A 20,278-nucleotide genomic window follows, 5' to 3' on the forward strand; every position below is an offset into this window, starting at 1 on the left:
CGCTGAGCTGGGACCACGGACACTGTGCTCGCAGCTGCTGTTGGCGGACACAGGTGTAGATCGAGAGCTGCGAAGAGGCCCCTGGCCTTGTGACGCTACTGGCAGAACTGTGCCTGGGAAGACACGTGGGCAGTGCTAACTCGTGCTGCTGCTCACTCTGACCCTCCTGGAAATGCTGTTAGGAAGCAGTCCAGGCAAGCAGAGATTACACGGGAGCACCGGGCCTGTCCAGGACCAGTGTCCTGAGGACAAGCTGACAGGAGGGGCCTCTGGTCCCAGAGGCACAGCCTGGAACAACAGGAGGAGCCAGGGCAGTAAGCAGACAGCCTGTGAGGAGCCAACCGATATCAAGGCCATAGGCAACCCCAAGCGCTGCTGAGAAGGGCATGAACTGGTTCTCCCCCATGGCCTCAGAGGACATGGTCTGACTGACCTCTGCTCAGCTTACATATTCCACAATGGTGAGAGCCCACGCCTCTGGGGCCTTGGCCTGAGCACAGCGTGCCACACCTCTGGGGCCTTGGCCTGTGCACAGCGTGCCACACCTCAGGCCTTGGCCTGAGCACAGCGTGGCACACCTCTGGGGCCTTGGCCTGAGCACAGCGTGCCACACCTCTGGGGCCTTAGCCTGAGCACAGCGTGGCACACTTCTGGGGCCTTGGCCTGTGCACAGTGTGCCATGCCTCTGGGGCCTTGGCCTGTGCACAGTGTGGCACACTTCTGGGGCCTTGGCCTGTGCACAGCGTGCCATGCCTCTGGGGCCTTGGCCTGTGCACAGCGTGCCACACCTCTGGGGCCTTGGCCTGTGCACAGCATGCCACGCCTCTGGGCCTCAGCTTCTGCACAGCGTGCCACACCTCAGGCCTTGGCCTGAGCACAGCGTGGCACACTTCCGAGGTCTCAGCATGGCATTTGCGATGGCGGCACCGGGAAACAACGGTCAGCATGTTCACGGCACCCGAGACTCTTTCCCGTGAACACATTTATTCACTTTTGCTTTTCCAGTTGCAGAGGGATAGGATGTTCACCTGCTGGTTCCCTACCGCAAGTGCCAACTTGAGCTATGGTTTGGCCAGACTCAGGGCATGGGGCCAGGAATTCAACCTGCTAAGCTCAACAGCAAACCTGATTTTGTTTACGCCAGTGAGTCTAATTGCCAGTGGCAACAGAAGCATAGCAGGTGTCACAGGTGTGCCCTGTCTCCCTATGCACAAGCAGCATGTCCGACCAGGGTCCCAGCCCCGGCCTTCCCAGGAAAGGGCTGAACAATATCGCTGCCTTTGGGGCCATCTGCCTGTGACACTGACATCGCCATATATGGGTGCCGGTTCGAGTCCTGGCTGTTCCTTTTCTGAACCAGCTCCCTGCTAATGCACCTGGGAAAACACTGGAGGATGCGCAAAGTGCACCCCCGAGAGAGGCCTGGAAGAAACTCCCGACTCCTGGCTTGGATCTGCCCAGTTTCCGCTTTTCTGGCCACTTAGGGAGTAAATCAATAGATGGAAACCGCTCTCTTGCTAGCCCTGCCTTTCAAAATAAAATAAATCTTAAACCAACAACAAAACCCCTACCTTCCACAGAACATCCGCAAAAGCACTGCTGATTTTCCTTGAAAAATGATTTCCACTTACAAGTGCAAGAGAGCAGAGCACACACGGAACCCCCAGACACCGCGTTACCACTCTCTGGCTCTGCGCACACCGTGGTTCGTCTGCAACATGTGCTTGCAGTGCCGCGTGCAGCTGCCTGAGGGACAGCCGAAGCACACCCAAAGGTGACGTCTTTCCTACCTTGCCTTTGTCGAAGTAGTGGATGATTTCTTGGTAGAGCTGCTCCTTCAGCTGTCCCTGTGTTGTGGCCTGGTACCCGTCCCGCTGGGTGAGGTGAGCTGCACAGATGTCCTCCGACCACTGAGACAAAAGCAGAGTGTGAACAGAGTGGAGGAGAGAACACATCCAACCACGGCTTGGCCCACCGCGAGGCTTGGACAAGAGCTCCATGCTTGGGATTCTGAGGCTATGGCATAGCTGCTGGAGCCTGGCAGTGCAAGGGCACAGCCCCTGTCTGGAGGTGCCAAGAGGGTGAGAGGAAGAAGTGGGGGTAGAGCTCTAGTTGGATTCACACAATAGAAAAAGAGCAGATTCTGGACAGTACACAACTGCCTCTTGCTCATGAGGACACCTAACATCCTGGACACGATATGAACCAGGTGACCTGTGGCTGTCTCAAGCGGGGCACCGAGGGCTCTGTTCTTGGTCCTGTGTAGCTCAACACCTCAAACAACATCCAGGAGGGTACGTGGGCCACATTCCCAGATTGTAAAGGGACCTGCAAGGCTATCTCGCTTAGAGACAGGTGGCTTTGCTCCTTTAGACCTATGCTTGAGTTGGTTGATGTTTGTGCAGTGGTGTTTGCAGCTATGGAATGTGCTGAGGAACCCACAATATGGTTCTTGGAATGAACAGTCTTTATACAATGTCCCTCAACTAAACTCCAATTCTCATAACTGTTGTTTTTATCCAGCTCACGATTTTCCAGTATCACAAGAATAACCTGCTACTGACTTACTGAAAGTTCTGAAACAGAAGAATACAGGTTGCATAGTAATTCACTCATGCATGCATCTAGTTAGCCAGACAACCAGTCTGCCAGCCACCCACCCACCCTGGCATCTACCTACCCATCCATGCACCCAGCCAATAATCTGTCTGTCCATCCATTCACCCATCCATCCAGTCATCTATCCGACTGTCCATTCATCCATCCATCACAGTTACTCACACAAGATCCACACTTTAGAGCTAACTGTGCTGGAACTGGACATTGCAGGAGCATTGCAAACAGAGACCCCTGTCTAAAGCTGTCTGTGTAAGCAAAGAACCACTGAGAGGTAGAAGCAGCAGCCACAGGAGCTCTGCGAGCAGGAGTAATATCCTTCAGCAGAGCCAGGCACCGAACAGCAACAGGAAAGCCAGAAAAGTCATGATCTGGTCCTTCCTGTCTTTGCCAAGGCATGAGGGGCATGCTTCTTTTGTAGCTGCTACGACCTCCTTTCCATGAAGCTATTCATCACCATTACCGAGTCCTGCTGACATGAGAAAGGCACATACAGTCTCTGGATTACTGCTGGCACATACTCTAATGAAAGGAGTTCAGGATGCCTAGCGATGAGGTCTACATCTGCGTTTAGGAGGCTCGACTTAAAATCAGAGTATATACTAAAGGTTTTTATTTCTGTCATTCCATTTACTAAATACCCATAAAAACCTAAGCTCTAGGCTTATTAAAATTTGTCATAAACTTTTGGATACTCTTAGAACTTGCCATAACAGAGTCACAACAGTGCATCGTGATTTTTCTTACCTTAAGAAGCTTTGCATGGAGAAGCAAGGTGTAAGCTGCTTCGGTGTAGTTGTCACACTCTTTGTGCAAGTCACAGAGCTTGTACAAATACCTGAGATGATGAAATAGAGTCACACGCTTAAAATGTCACTAAATGATTTGTGTTGAGGATTGCAAGAGCTAAATTCTATGTTCAGTACTAAATCACATGTATACTTGCTTTTTATAACGTTCCTAATTCATTTCACTCTCAGAACTGTTGGTGAAGAAAACACTAAGAAAAACCAACAGGGAAATGTGCAATTATAGATACATTTTTTTTAAAAAAAATTAAGTTTTCTGCTTGCAGAACAAAAGCCATTGATGCACAAAAGAAGATGTTACTTCAAGGCTTCTTATTTCTTTCATCTTTCCCAGATTTTTCTTCCAAGTGTCAGTTCCTACATTCCTGTGAATACAAATGCCAGCAGAATTCCTGCAAATCCACAGAAACGAAGAGTACACTGACCACTGTGAATGTTCTTCAAATAATCCCTCTGTCAGAAAGAAACAAAGGCCACTCGTGCAGACCACGCCATCTGTACTTTGGGTGAAAAAGGCTAACTCTTTTCCCCAGCTTCTCCACTCACCTGGCTTTTCTTTTTTTAAAGAAGACATTAAAAAAATCTTAGAGGGCCTGGCGCGGTGGCGCAAGTGGTTAAAGGTCCTCGCCTAGCACGCCCAGGATCCCATATGGGCGCCGGTTCTATCCCGGCAGCCCCGCTTCCCTTCCAGCTCCCTGCCTGTGGCCTGGGAAAGCAGTCGAGGACGGCCCAAAGCTTTGGGACCCTGCACCCGTGTGGGAGACCCGGAAGAGGCTCCTGGCTTCGGATCGGCATAGTATCGGCCCGTTGCGCTCACTTGGGGAGTGAATCATCGGACGGAAGATCTTCCTCTCTGTCTCTCCTCTCTCTGTATATCCGCCTTTCCAATGAAAAAATAATAAAAATAAATCTTTAAAAAAAAAATAAAAAAATCTTAGAAATACAGAATTAAGCAATCGTACTCAATAGCACAAATACACCATTAGACATGACTGGCAGGTGATGACAGCCTTGACTCCTCCAATGTGGTCACCTAATGGCTTGACCCTGGACCCTGAAGTTTAACAAGAAGGACAGGGGCTTGGTCACAGTCCACCAGATTGGACAGAAAGGCAGGTGGGAGAGGGTGCCAAACCCAGCAGGTAATGCAAAGCATCTTTGATTGCTCATGAAAGAAAGAGGTAGAAAACAGATGAATCTGCTAGGAAGCTAGAGTCCATTAAGGAAGAGTGGATGGACAATTCTAATCCTGCTTATTTAGAATAAAGTTATAAGTCATATGAACTTGCTGTAACCCAGGAAAATGGGTGGTGGTATCTTTGTTTTGGGGGGGGGGCGGTTGGTGAAGGGAGGGAGGAGAAACCCTGTGACATCATCACTTGGCCCTCTGACTTGCAGATGCCTTAATGTGGCTCCCCGAAACTGCACTGGTTTGGACCCACAGCACAAACGCTCAGACACCTCTGGGAGCTCCAGAAAACTGCACCTCAGAGAGAAGCTTCGTGATCAGCTGTGAGATCAACCCCAGTGGCTCCAGACACACCTCAGCAGGGATGTGACCAAGAACCATCACGGTACACAAGGGGGCAGGCAGACAAGGCATACTCACCTTATATACATCTCTTCTCTTTCAATTTCTTTGTAGAAGTTCTGAAAAATGAAATCACAACACTTAAGAAAACTGTTCCACAAAGGCTGTTACCCACCAAGAACTCGGCATTTCTTGGCTGGCAGTGAACGCAGCCAGATGAACTGAGGTCTTTGGACTTGAGCCAAAAATTCACATAAATTGCAAAACCATCTTAGACTCTTCTCCACTTGTCATTCTAAGGGACACATTTCTCATCCCCTGAACACCATGATTACTAAGATTTCCTTCTGTCATTAGCAAGTCACATGTATTCAAGGAAAGCAAGGCACTGTCCTAGCTATGGCCTGTTAGCCTTAGAACCTTACATAAACAAATATCCCAGTGTGTAAATAAACAAATAAGAACTATGAGCCTGAGTGAGAACAGGCTGAACCCAGCCTCAGCAGGAATAAGGCACCGTGAGACCCTGTGTCCGAGGTTCCCACCTCAGGATGTTCATGGAATTAACACTTACTTTGGTGCAAACACATATTTAGATCCATGCATAGATGTTTTATAAAATGCACTTCCAGGAACTTTGCAATGATCTCTCAGATACATGAATTTTAATTTTTTTGTACTAAATAAACTTCTTTGTTCATTTCATTTGTTATGGCCTTTTAAAATACCCTCAATAACCAAAGGCCAAGTAACGGACATTAGTTACAAATCCACTTCCTGAGTTGGCCTTGCCACACACGGAGTGTGCAACAGCCACTCGGGGTATAGTGTATAGTGTAGTCATGAACTCTTCCAACATCCTAGAAATTCCACGGGATTAGAACAGGCTGTCACTTAGACTGTATCCTGTAAGTAACTGCAGCTGGAGAAAGAAGCTCCGATGGCAGCCAACGGCTGTATCCACTCCATCACTCTAAAATATCTCTGGCTGAGCAGGAACCTGTTCATCAGAATCCTATTTCTTGATTTAAAGTTTTTTTCATTTATTTGTTTTCATTTTATTTAAAAGAGCAACAGGGACAGAAGGTCACGGGATGGCACGGAAGTGTAGCACCCTATTCTGGCATCCCCTGTCCGGGCACCAGCTTGAGTCCCGAGTGAGTTTCCGCTGCTCAGCTTCTATTCCAGCTCCCCGCCAACACGCCTGGGAAAGCAATCGAAGACGGCTGAAGTCACTGGGCCCACGAAACCCACGTGGGAGATCAGGGTGGAATTCCAGGCTCCTGGCTTCAGCCTAGCCCACGCTCTGGCTGCTACCGGCACTGACGGAGTGAACCTGCAGATCGAAGACCTTCTTTCTCTTTCTCTGCATCTCACTCTGACAGATGACACCCTGACAGCCAGATCTTTCATCCCTGGCTCAATCTCCAGAGGCCTGCCACCATCAGGATAGGCAGCAGCTGCGAGGAGCTCGGAGCTCCGACTGGCTCTTCCACGCAGGTGGCAGGGACTGAGGTATTTGAGCCATCATCTGCATTAAAGGCAGCTGGGATTTGAACCGGGCACTCACGAGTGGGATACAGACATCTGAGACAGGAACTTTAACCATAGCATCAAAACACTTGCCCTAAGTAACATTTTTTAATGTCACTATTTCCACACACACTTTACAAACTCTTCCATGCACAGATACCAGAAAGATACAGAATGGCCATCAAAAGAGACCCTGTGGTGTGCAGGCATGGCAGCCACCTGCGGCGGGGAGCCGTGCACTGGCAGACAGCGCCTAGGGGAACCGTCATGAAGTCAGGCAATTATTCAGCAAGATGACTGGGGCTCTTTAATTCCATTACTATAAAAAGAGGCCTCGGTTCCCTCATTGATCTCTCTGGAAAGACATGATAGGTGAGCACAGAGAGCAAGTTGGGGGATGTTTAGAGAAATGCACCCAGATTTTCCAATCTGCAGCCTCTGACATTTTACCGCCCTCCGGTTCCTACGACAGGGTTCGGTAATGAGGCGATTTCGCGCTGACGCTCAGAGCGCCGACGTAACAAAGCGAGTCCGCATCAAAGGCAGAGGACGAGCCTCCACTGGCAGCTCTCACTTGCCGGTATTTACACACTATGGTGTCGCTCTCATCCTCCTATTTTTAATTCCTTTCTGGAAGTTTTGATCATTCTGCTTTTCAATGAGGTTGTCATGTGGTCCTCATGCCTGCCTTGGAGTCACGCAAATGTCTTCTATGTCCTGGCTGTGCTGGGCTCTGTTCTCTTGCCAAGACTTCAAAACCTCTCTGGAGCTGAAGCCCCCTCACCGCTGGTCCCGACTTCTACAGAAAACCGCTGTGCTTCTTACGTCAAAGTTCCCACAGCTCTTGCGCTTCTGGGCTCTCCCACAGTGCCTCAAGGCCCCTCCTCACCAGCTCTGACGTCTGTGCCAGGCTCCATGCAGGGCTCCACGTGGGGCACGCCACTGGAACTGGTCCCCACATCAGGTCCAGCACCCAGCACTGACCTCACAGAATTTGAACATTTGCACCATATTTCCAATTGTTCTCCTTCATGTCCACAACAGATTCTAGGGGTGTTTGAACCCTGGTTCTAACTGCACATCTATCAGGACTCAAGGGTTGTAAAAGAGGAACAGACACCAATAAACTAATGATGCCAATGAATGAATGATACTTCTACCTGTCATCACAAGTGGCCATGCTGGGGCCGAGATTGTGAGGCAGTGGGTTAGGCCTCTGCCTATAACACCAGCACCTGGTATATACCAGGTCAAGCCAGTGCCACAGGGAAAGCAGCGGAACACGGTCCGAGTACTTGGTTCCCTGGCACGCTTTGGGCAGGCGGTGGAGCTCCAGCCTCCAGGCTGGGTAGAGTGGCCGCACTGGAGGTTCTGGCTGTGTGGCGTGGCTGTTCTCGTCTCTCGGGTCTGTATCTTCAGGTTTGTTTTACTTTGTTTTCAGTGAAAGAACAGGATGCTAATGAGCTTACACAACTTGGAATGTTTTACTTATTTTTTTAAAAAATAAATAAAAAATAAAAAAAGAATACAGCAGCAGTTCTAAAGAAAGTTGAAATGAGCTGACGGATGCTGTGTTCTTCAGGAATGCTGTCAGGGTTTTGTGGCCATTCCTACTTAGTGAGAGGCGAGCACATGCTGTGTGTATCTACGTAGATCTATATTCATTTCGCGAGGGACACACACATTCACCTCTATGAAACTTTGCTTTTATCATAAAAGTAGGAGAAAAGGTAAAAATCAGTGTGGAACTATGATTTCCGGTTTTTCTTCAGTCCAGAGACTTGTTTTTATGAAAGAACCATGATAAATTGTGATCCATTTTCTCATCCCCAGGAAATGGTTATGAATAAAATCACCAACTCTGGGTGGGATGACTTGGGATGTTCCTGAGTCACCTCAGGAATTCTCAGTGTTTTTAAGTGAAAATGAAGCTGGCACTGTTGACCACAGCAATCGCTTGGGGGCACTGAGCCACGTTCCACATAAGAGAGGAACTTCAGCTGACATTAGAAGCCATGACTGCACATGTGCATCCGGGATTCAGTCGACGACCAGGCCACATCCAGCTCACACCACCATCTCTCCACAAGACTCCACCCCATGGTGGGCTTACGCGATGATGCTGAAATCACACAGAGCTGGAAACCCAACAAACTTAGTAACAAGCTCTTCCTCCAACACTAACCGGGTGTCGGGTCCTGGTGACGGTCAGAGGGAGTACTATGCAATGGTGCCCGTGGACAGGAATGGCGTTGAAAATCTTTCAATATCAGAATTTTGGTGTTTAATCTATGCCTACCATATCAGAACTGAATGGAGGCAAAATTGTCAGGGGTCATGAAGGCCAGGAGCAGTGCTTTGCTGTGTGCAAGAGTAAGGATGGCTGAGCTCTGCTCACAGCCTAAATGGACCAGCAGGGAAGGATGGACAAAGGGACAGGCATGGTGCCAGGAATGCCTGCTTGCAGAGACGTACAGGTGCCACAGCTTCTGGACTCTGCCCACTGTGTCCAGTTGACTGAGGAGACCACCAACGGCGTTTCTCACTCTTGCAGTATGCTGGGCTTTGGAACGTCTTTTCCGATATTTCTGCATAAGCTATCCATCTGTCGGTACCCACTGTCCACTTTCACCGGCGTAGCAAGATGATCACTTAGATTCCAAACCTCTGGCCTCCCAAGTCTCCACCAGACCCAGCTCAACTGCAGATGTCTTGTTCTATTTTTCACTCATGTTCCATGTTTTGGGTGCCCCGTAGCTACATACAGAGAGGGAACATGAACTCCCAGATAGAGCCTCCTAGGAGTGTTTCTTGCAGTGGTCTGTCCAGTTCTGGGGGCAGTCATTTTCCCTGGGTCCTAATAGAATGAATCTAACGAGAGCTCACTGTCCTTGTTGTGAGGAGGGCAGTGACACTGTCAAGCTCCATACAGCCCTACCATGCAGAACTCCCCACATTTAGACTTGTTACAGAAGATGTTCTTCAGCCTCTCCAGGTGGTCCACACAAGGAAAGGAGGGGCTTGAGCACTCAGCTCCCAAGTTCGTCATGGTAACACACAGGTTAGTATGAATACTACAGCGTACAGAAGGTGAAAATATGGCTTCCTGTAGGTCTTCTCCATACAAACATTTCTGCTGTTTTTTTTTTTTTAAAGATTTATTTTTATTATTTTTTTTTCATTGGAAAGGTGGATATACAGAGAGGAGAGACAGAGAGGAAGATCTTCCGTCCGATGATTCACTCCCCAAGTGACTGCAACGGGCCGATACTATGCCGATCCGAAGACAGGAGCCTCTTCTGGGTCTCCCATGCGGGTGCAGGGTCCCAAAGCTTTGGGCCGTCCTCGACTGCTTTCCCAGGCCACAGGCAGGGAGCTGGAAGGGAAGCGGGGCTGCCGGGATTAGAACCGGCGCCCATATGGGATCCCGGGCGTGCAAGGCGAGGACCTTTAACCACTTGCGCCACCATGCCGGGCCCAAACATTTCTGCTGTTTATAAACATTCTGTTTCTGTGGGTACAACACCTCGCAGTCCACACATATGATGCATGTAGGAGTGAGGCCGCACATCTTCATGCTATCCAGAGAGGCCAATGCCTGGGCAGCGAGGCATGGCAAACTGAGCAGAGCAGAAAGGTATTGTCCTGTGGGAAGGAGTTCCTGCAAGGGAAGTTGTGGAGGCATGGCTCAGGTTAACAAGACAGGTGCGTGTTTTCACTTTTTTGGAACCAGAAGCTCCAAAGGAAGTTGTCAGTAGGGCCACAGTTCTCTCCAGGGGCTTCTAGGGCAGAACGTAGCCTGGCCTCTTCCACCTGCTAGGGGGTGCGGCTTTTGGTCCTTGGCTTGTAGACACAGCACTCCTATCTCTTCTTGGTCTTTAGATGACTTGTTCTTCTGTGATCATGTCTTCTCTTCTAGCTCTTGTTAGATGGAGGGCCCTCTCCCGTAGACGACCCAGAATGCTCTCATCTGGAGATATTATATATTACATTCCCTCGAATAACGTGTTGATGGGTTCTGGGGAGCAGCATGGAGACTTACGGCTGGGGCACCGTCATTCATGCCACTCACTCCAGAACGTGGGGCACCGTCATTCATGCCACTCACTCTGGAACGTGCTTACAACCCCCTATAAGGAAGTCTTAGGACCCGTCATCAAGGAAGCTGCCGCAGGGCCACAGAGGCAGACGGTTCACCACACTGCACAACGCGCCATCACCCAGGGGACCGCTCGGCTGTCCTCGGGCCGAGCCGCAGCGCAGCCGCCACTCACCAGCACGTTCACGGTGCAGCTCATGCGGTTCTCCTTGTTCTCGTCGTGCATGATGGTCCTGTAGTCCAGCAGCCGCTCCATCAGGTGCACCACGAGCCTGACGAACGCCTCGCCGCTCTTGGCGAGGTATTTATGCTTCCTGCAGTGCTCCAGGAGGCTGGCAAATAATTACACACACCTTGTTAATCACACTCAGAAAAAAGCAGCTCCGCCGAGGGGTAATTTTAAATATTTCCCATTATTAACACATTTTAATTATTTCTGGGCTACAAAGTTCATTGTCGTCTAATTACGGTCTCTCTGTCTGCATTCTGACATAAATCCCAGTGCTAATCAACACTTACATTTTATCAAATAACACTTTGTACTGTTCATCTCCTCTGCCTCCTTCCACTTCATGATCCAGCTTGGTGATGATTTCGTTTTCAAACTAGAACGAAGCACAGGAAGCAAGGTCAGCATGGCGGCTAGCTCATTTCACAGCTCCAGCGCCTGTTGTGCACGTGGCGGCCCAACGACCGGGACCATGACCCCCACCTTTGTGGTCCTGTCATTTTAGCCCCTCTTCTGAAGCCCTGGATGCTTCCTGCCACATGGGGCACCCTTCACTTCCATCCCTGGTTACTGGCACTGGAGCATGCAAGTGCAGATGGCAAGGGCAAAAACCAGAGAGAGAAACCACAACCAGGTGGTGGGGGTGGGGAGAATCAAGGAACAATAGGAAAAAAAGTCTCCAAGCTCATCTTCACAAACCAGAAACCTCTAAAATCCCTTGCTGGTTTAGAGAACAGAACAGATGGTGTCTCACTTGCCAGCAGAGAGTTCTTGGCAATTTGCAAACAACCAAGAGGCCACTTCCCTGCCAGTCCTAGATGTATTCCAGGGAAGTGCTGCAAGGCATTTGGAAAAGTATCAAAGGCAATAGGAGCAGGGAAGTCCAGAGGACACGTGTCCCCAGAAAGCCCATCCTCTGAACTGCAAACGGGATTTCCTGAGCTTCCAGGTGGGAACTCCCCCCACTGCCCACCACCTGCTGATCCAGGGCCGGGGGCAGGGCGGACATGCACCTGGCCAGTCTGCCTGTCAGCAGGTGGACGGGGCGCTGTCTTCCCCATGCTCCACGCCCTGGTGGAATTCAGTGACTTCTGCACCAGGACGCTAGCCCAGTGACCTCCCAGGATGCAGGGGCCTGAGGTGACCCATCCGCCTGGGCCAGCAGGAAGGCAGGGCCTTCGGGGGGTGGTTCCCCTGAAGACAGAGGCATCCAAACGGAACTGAAAGAAGGTGGGGAGAGGAAGAACGGAAGGGAACAACTGTGTCCAGGGCTCAGAAAGCAGGCGCATCACAGCAGGTGCGCAGGGGTCTCTGCGGTGGTCTACACAGCATGTTCTGGCCTAACAATCCAAGTGCCCTAAGAAACAAGCTTTGTGAGAGTAAGGACCCCTGCAGCCCCTCAGGAGCCTGACAGTGACGCCTGGGGGACGAAGACACTGTGTGTGCAGACATCAGGGCACAGAGCGGGTCTTAGGCTGGCTGGAGCTGTGGAACACTATGTGTAAGGAAGAGAGAGCAGGTGCTTGGGCAGGCAAACACAAGTGCTTCTCTGAGTCTTACACCAAGGGATGAGCACAGCTGGCCTGCCACTCAGACCATTCCTTCCCCGGGACCCTGGGGATGCCTGCTACTGCTGCCAGGAAGGACAGTGAGTCTTCCTTTCCCTGGACCCCAAAGCTCAAAACCAGAGGTCTCATAGGACCAGGAAAGGACCACCCTGCCTGGAGTCACAGCTGTCATGCTGCACATGAACAAAGGTCTAACACGGCTTGAGGGAAGCACTGACCTCCACTCAGCATCAAGCACTCAGCAACATCAACAGCTTGGTGCATCTTTTCAACTGTCACCTTGATCTTCCCCATGGTCCACTCCCCCAGATCAACACCTCTTTTTGATTCTGTCTGGTCTGAGGAGTTCAGAGAATTTAGGAACATACACACACACACACACAGCCAGTTCCACTGAATGAGGCCTGGCTTTCTCCCTCTTCATCTGAAGCCTCAGAATAATGACTTTCATAGAAAAATAATAACCTTCTGCCCCTAAACCACTGTGCTCTGCTCTTTAGAGATTCTGCAGACAGGGGTTCTTTCTAGACTCTTCCATGGGGTGGGCCATCTGCTACAAGCTCAAGGCTGGTGTTTCAGGCACTTCCACCTCCCTCACGGCGTCATGTCTGCTGGCAGCTCATGTCCCCCAACAACAGGCAAGATGCAAATGAAGATTGAGTTAGAAACGATTTAATTACATGCATGTTTTAGCAAATGCCTGGGATAAGCAAGACAGAGAGAAGGCAGAAAAACATGCCTTTTACACACAGGTGTTTAAAATCACAAGCGTCTTGTCAGAAGATGTTGAACTTGAAGCGTACTTGATGGAAATGGCACATTTCACCTTCTTCCACGTAAACCTAACTGTCCAAAACAGAAGCAGTGCCAGCTCCAAGGGCGCTGGCTTATCAAATTTTAACTGATGAACTTAATGTTTTCTAAAATGAGTGGATGAATCAGAAAATCAGAATGTAGCTGATTCTAATTTTACTAACCTCTAAACTAAGTAATTTGCTCAAACACCTGGCAAACCTCTTCTGTTTATCCGTCAGGATTCAATCCCAGGGATCGGTAGCTGCCTCTAATTCCAAAGGCTGCATTTTTACAGCACATTCTAGAATCAATTTGCGAGTATTCTGTGAACTGTTGCCTCAATTAGAATTAAACGTTCAAATTGGAGACAGCACGTTGGCTGGTGGGGCAGAGTTGATTTTATAAAAATTATATTTACTATCTTACTCATGGATGCAAGTACATCTGGCAACTTGCAGTAGGGTTCCCAACATTAGCAGTTTACTGTGCTGCCTAAAAGGTGGAGGGGGCTTACACAAGCGATAAGCAAAACTATCATACTTTCCTTTTTCCTGAATCATGAATTTTGCTAGAAAAATATCCATGGGGAGTCCACATTAAACTACTGGTTAGAGCATCGCTAACTTCTGATATCGGCAGCCCTTTGAGATCACGAAACCTAAGAGGACACTTAGGAACGCCAGGCTGTCGAGAAGGCTGCTGCCACACCGAATGTGAAGGAGCAGGTGGGCTGTGTTCACAGTGGTTCTGATGCCATTTTGATTCCATTAACATGGAAAGAATCTGCTGCTTTTGCCTCTCATTGCCACATGTAGCCATTGGGCTACTGGTTCCTCTTTCGGGGATCATGGAGAGAAGGTCCCCAAGAAGTGAATAATCCCAAAGCCAATTGCATTTCGCTCAGAATGCATAATTTCAGCTGCAACTAGATCGCTCTTCTCGCTCTACTGCATTTATCAATGCATAAAATCAGGCTTAATCTTTCCAGGCATTTCAAAACACATGTTTCTGTAGAAGAGATCTGGGTTTACTTGTGAGCCTGGTGGGAAGGGAGAAAAGCTGGAAGGTTTGCACAAATAACCAACACAGTGACCAAGGGCTGTGCAGAATCTGTAGACAACAGATGATCACAGAAGGTTTTGTCAACTTTAAATGAAACCAAGCAGACAGGTGCTCTTTGTCCAAAAGGCTCTTTCTCCTGAATCTCAAGGCAAAAGCACTCAGAAGGTACCAAGCGGAAGGGTGCCAGGGGAGAGGTCCCACGGGAGCAGCACCCAGGAGACAGACTCTGTGCTGCTCCTCGGGCAGATGGAAGGGGCCGATCCCATGCAGCCACTCCTTCTTCGCAGCGTTGACAGGAGAGTGAGCAGGACAGGGCAGCTAGATTGCATCTTGGTGGAAAACACGGCCAAGAAGAAGGAAGCTGGGCACTGTGGAAGCCTGGCGGCTCAGGACTGCCAGGCTGACTTCCCTAAAGCTGCCAAGGCTTCCAAGCTATCACCCAGCCTTTGATCTCTGGGCTCAGACACTAATATTTTTCATGCATGTTGCGTTCTTCTTGCCTAACCGCTCTATAAACTTAATTACACACCTAATTAATCTCTGGCTCTCCATCCCACATTCTAAAACCTGCACGTCTTCCGATGTCCGTCAAACAGGTGGTTCACTGACTCTGAGGTTTTTGTGAAAAGCCCAGGAGCCTGCAGGCCCCAAAGCCACATACTCAGCGCTGCCTGTGTGGGAAGCTGTCTGCTGCCTGTCAGGCCATCACAGACTCCTGAGGCAGGTGCAGCTGATGCCCCATCTTCACAGTGCAGGTGGATGAGTGACTGTGGGGCTGCAGGCAATTACAGTGGACTTAGGGAACACAGCTCACGGTGAGTCCAGTTTAATTTTATTTTAAAAAGATTATGGGGTTTCAAGTATCTCTTCCCTGGAACACTTTTAGGAATAGAACTCAATGGCATCAGGACCCCTGGAGTCAAGCATAGCAGCTTCTACAAACTCTCAGACTACGTTTGGGTCTGGATTCAATGAAAGGAAAGCCTGACTCTTAAGCGTCATGTTTTTCCTTTAAGTGCCCAAAGCTATAAAACTGGCATTATTCTGGAACTGAAAGAAAAAAAAATAAAAACCAACAACGGAAATTGCAATGAATGAAGAATAAACAAGAGAAAATCGTTACCACACTTACTCACAGAGCAAAATACATTGGCCTTTCCAACAAGCGGCAGCGCCTGGCCACACCCACGTGGGCTACCCCCTCATTTGCTTAGGGTTACCGGCATGGGCAGTAGATTATTCAGGCAGAAGCTCCGTAATACTGACGACACAAAGATTACTCACGTTCTAACACGGTTACGGCGAAATGGCGATGTCTGGAAGTTGGGAGCGTTTTACTGGGACTTACAAAGATGACAGCAGAGAGCTCCATGATGGACAATATTACGTGGCAGCGCAGCCTTTTCCTCTCCGTTTTCATTAATGGTCTACGGCCTGTAAGGTCATTTGCTGCAGCTCTCAGCTGTTAGTGTCATATTTTCCAAAGGCATAACAAAAGGAGTTCTTTAAGAAGATGATGGGGAAGATGCTTACAGATCTGAAGGGAAGTCCAGGGTGAGGCTGAGGCTCAGCATTAGCTACCCAAGGGCGGGCTTCTTGGGGACAGGAGAGACGGGGAAAGGCCAGCACAAGGACAGGTGAGGGTCCTGTCCTGTCCTAACCTAAGGGACGCCAGGTACATGAAGGTGCCGCGTCCTCCCCACTTCACCCATGCCAGGCTAGCAGGCCCTAGACCGCCACAGGTGAGCAGTCTCCTTGTAAAGCATGCAGGTGCTCTCTGTTGCTCTGGCCCAGGGAGGGAGATGGGGAGCAGGACAGTGAACAGCTGGACACACTGGAAGGAAATGATGCAGAGAACATGTCCTCAGAGACAACAGGTGGGAGGACACATCGGGAGAACGGGTAGGGGCATCCAGGTCACAGAATGTTCTTAGAAATGGCTGAAAAACTAGGAGTCAAGAATGGGCACACTCAGAGGAGAAGGAAGAGGTGGGTAAGGGGGTGAGGGGTGTGCTTGCGGGGACTCAGGTGGACAGGGCAGATAAGTGCCTCAACAGCAGCAGCTGGGGCACTGGGGAGGGTCCACCCAGAGGGCCCAGTTGCAGGAAGCATCCAGCAAGAGGCTCTCGCTGGGTGCTTGGCTGCTCACTGCAGGGGACAGCCAGAGCACAAGCTCTGGGAAGAAAGGACTCTCCCAAGGCGGTAGCCGATCTGTAACACATGGAGATTCTGAGATGGTTTGGAATAGTTTAATCCTGAGCCAGATGGCAGTAAGTCCCCCAGTCACTCCTACGGCAGAAGAACAAGGCAACCAGGACATACTACCTACGGCAGGAGAACAAAGCAACCAGGACACACTACCTTGCACAGGTCCAGAAGTAAAGCATCAGCTCCATCCCAAGAGACAGCAACCTTAGAAACAGTACACAGTCTCAAGTCCAAAAACACAAAAGTTTTACAACGAAATCCTTGACATGTTTCCTCTACTCCATTAGGCTGGTGAATTTGTTATACATGTGGACACAATTTAAGCCTTTGTTCACATGACTATCAGGCGAGAGGATGAGATCTACTGTGGGTTAAGGAAACAGTGGCCAACCACCCATATCCCAGAGGCAATGGGATGAAGAAGGATGCTTCAACGAACTGTACATATGCTCAGCTAGGATACAATCACAGGTATCCCCTACAAGGAACAGGTCCAAGCCTTGTACTTGGGGAAGATCAGATAAGAGGATGAGCTGAACCAAGAGCAGAAAGCAAGTAGCACTTGGAAAGATGGGCTGTGTTCTGGGATGGGCTAGGCTTGCACAACTGTGTCTGACAGGAGTGGATCGGTCAGAGGAGGGACCGTGGGGCTTCCAGATCTCGCGGAGTCTGAGAGTAGGCAAGGCTGTAACAGTGCAAGGTGCACACAGACAGCCAAGTGGCAAGATGGGAACAGGGAGCTATGGGTTTGGAGCAGGCTAATCCTCGCTCTCTGTACCTGGGAGGCTGGGCTGGGCCAGGAGACAGACCATGGCTTTCCGATACTCCAACTGAAAATTCACAGGTACAGATGAACGAAGACATGTTTTCTACGAGTTCTCATTTCATACCTTTTGTGTATGTGGACAACGAAACTGGACAAACAACCAACAACCATAAACCAAAACCTTCAAAAACCATCCAGGCTCCGATGGAGACTGAGTTCCTATGGCGAGGCTGGGTCTTGTCCTGTGTGTGCCAGGGACATCTGACAGCTTATCAGCTGACATTCAAAGTGTCTAGTGTCTTACTCAAGCAGTCTGATTCCTTTATACGGGACAGATTTTGAAGGCCCTAATGGAGTACAGTGTTCCAAATGAAGGCAGAATATTCTAGGGCAGTCATTAATTCCATGCCATTTAGCAGCACACCTGTGGCCCTGTAAGGATGAAAAGATGAAGCACTTCTCTGGAAAATGGTGTCCCATTATCCCCAACTACAGTAAAACACTGTTGAGACCAAAGGGATGTGAGGAAGAGGAGCAGTGCACTGAAGCCTCACTCCCATTCACCTTTATTCCAACTGCCTTTGCCTTATTCTAACCCAAACCAGTTTAAGAAATGACAGATGGCACAATGTCTTGAGGGCTTTTGGTCTTCATTTTCTGGGCTAGTGACATTTATCTATATAAATCTATTTCCCACTTAGCCTGATGCTTTAATAGCAATTCTTCATCAAGTCTTTCTTTGTGCTGGAGTCATACAAAATCCAAAAAAAAGTCAAATAAAATTTTCTGCCTTAGAAAAAGCATTTGAGATGATGCCCTGTACCTCCAGTGAGTTGGCACTGAAAGGCAGACCATGATTTTGTGCCAGGAGCAATGGATGGGTCGACTCTCACGGCAATTGCGGCGCTACTTACAAGAGATAGTTTGGATCAGTAATTGAACTGTTGAGACTGTATCCTGAAGCTTTCAAAATTCAAGTCAAATGCATGAATGTGTCACTGTGTAGCTATCCATATTAGTGAAAATCTATAAATAACCTAAAATGCCCAGCTGTAGGATATGTGTGGATAAGGCAGCCATTCCATTTTATGAATGCCATGCCATCTTTAAAATCAAGCTCACTGTGCTGTAACCAAAGAAAATGTCTTTGATATATTGCAAAACAAAGAGAACATTAAAAAAAAAAAACGGACAGAAAGTTTAAGCTTCCTGACACTACCATGAAAACTGATAGCAAACTCAACCAAAAAACAGTGGCCCTTTGGAAAACGGCATGGGGTTGTTTCAGCCCATACACATGACAGGAGCTAGCCCTTGAGCCCTAGAAGGGGCCGGGCACTGCCTGGGTCATTAAAGGCTGAGTCATTCGTGGGAGCCAACCTGTGAGCCCCAGAAGGAGCCGGGTGTGGGTGGATCAATTCAGGTGTCCCAGGGCACCAATGGTGCTAGGTGAAGCCCCTGGGCTGCCTGGCAATGTCCCTATGGGAGCCTGAGGGTGTGGGATTCCAGGCAACCTGGGGGTTCATGTCCAGGTGAGGAATGACCTCTGAGGGACTTGCATTAAGACTACTGTTCTTATAGAACTGAGTCTCCTCAGTGGCTTAGATGGAGCAGTGAATAACCTACCCAGATGCACACGGAGGGTGTGGTAGTCCACTGGAGCCTGCAGAGGACACGGGTAGGTTATCACACCTACTGGTTTGCATGAATCAGGGATGGGACCAGACTGGGTAGGGCAAGGTTGTAACATCCATTAGTGAGAGTTGGGACTGGCAATGGTCCAGGACAGAACAGGCTGCAGCATTCAGTAGCAAAGGCCAAGACAGGGGATGGGCTGGCTATACCAAGATGAGTAAGAGTAACCACTGCCATGCACAAGATCTGTGGCTGAGTACAGGCCTGGTTGGGAGGTAGAGGGACGCCCTGCCTGGACTATGGCGCCCACTAGAGTGTGTAAGGACTGGAATGGGGGCAGCAATCTGGGCTGGATATGGCTGCAGCGTACCTTGACACAAGTGTGGACTGGGTCTGGGGTGTACCAGACTGGGCTAGACTCTAGCACTCCTTGGTGCTCATGAGAACCAGGGAGAGTATAGGGAAGGCTGGGCTAGGTCTCGGCTCCCGTTGAATCATATGAGAGCTGTGTTTGGGTGTGGATCAGGTTTGGCTGGGTTGTAACACTCAACAGTAAGAACCAGAATGGGTGTGGGCTGGATGGGCAAAGCTACTGTTCCTGCCAGGACAGGAGGAGAACAAAGTCTGGGGTAAGGACCCACTGGTGCTCACGAGATCTGCTATTGGGAGGAGATCAGATAAAGGAGCTTGGGGAACTCCTCTGCCAGGATGCAGTCCCTACAGGTGAGAACCAAGGCAGGGTGCAACCTACACCAGGCAAAGCTACAATACCTGCTGGCATTCGTCTGGGTCAGGTCTGGGGGCAGGTCAGATGTTGGGGTGGGCCAGGCTGGGTGAGTTCATAATACCCACTGGCAGATCTAAGAACTAAGATGGGGTACAGGACAGACCTGTTCAGGCCACAAAGCCAGCCAGTTAACATTAGGGCCAGGTCTAGGAGCTCTCTGGGCTGGGCTAGGCTGCAGTGCCAACCAGCATTAACTGGAACCGGGCACAGACCAAGCTGGGCCAGGCTACAGTATCCGCGGACAAACGCTGAGCTAAGGCAGGCTATGCCAGACTGGGTCGCAGCACCCACTAGTCCACATGAGACCTGGGAGGGGGGGTGGGGGAAGAGTCCGGTAGGGGGCAGTGTAAGCTCCCCAGCAGGGCTACTGCTCCCACTGGTGAGTGTGAGAACTGGGACTGCAGGTAGATCAGGTTAGGCAGAGGTACAATACCCGTTGACCTGCAAATGGACTGGGTTGGGAGGAGTGCCAGGAAAGCCAAGCTGGGCTGACTGTATCCACTGGTACATGCACGGGCCAGAATAGGTATGGGCTGGTTGGGCTTTGCTGCAGCATTGGCTGGCAAATGTTGGGACTGGGGACAAATCCTGTCAAGTTGGGCTGCAGAACCACCAAGAGCGCGGAAGATCTGGGGCTGGG

The 20,278-nt window shown here is 49.8% G+C and overlaps 1 protein-coding gene across 2 annotated transcripts in view; it reads right to left on the reverse strand.

Moving 5' to 3' along the window:
- Window positions 1–20,278, reverse strand: part of DOCK1 (dedicator of cytokinesis 1) — a 410,700-nt gene that overhangs the window by 41,651 nt on the left and 348,771 nt on the right. For both annotated transcript variants that reach the window (XM_040991937.1, XM_040991936.1), the window contains exons 34-38: window positions 11,108–11,193; window positions 10,764–10,920; window positions 5,035–5,075; window positions 3,364–3,454; window positions 1,791–1,910 (exon numbers count right to left, since the gene is read on the reverse strand). In XM_040991937.1, coding sequence (XP_040847871.1) covers window positions 1,791–1,910; window positions 3,364–3,454; window positions 5,035–5,075; window positions 10,764–10,920; window positions 11,108–11,193 — 495 coding nt within the window. The remainder of the gene's footprint in view (window positions 1–1,790; window positions 1,911–3,363; window positions 3,455–5,034; window positions 5,076–10,763; window positions 10,921–11,107; window positions 11,194–20,278) is intronic.

Source organism: Ochotona curzoniae, unplaced genomic scaffold (assembly GCF_017591425.1).
Source record: "Ochotona curzoniae isolate NIBS_2020 unplaced genomic scaffold, NIBS_Ocur_1.0 contig_66, whole genome shotgun sequence".
NCBI classification, from domain to species: domain Eukaryota; kingdom Metazoa; phylum Chordata; class Mammalia; order Lagomorpha; family Ochotonidae; genus Ochotona; species Ochotona curzoniae.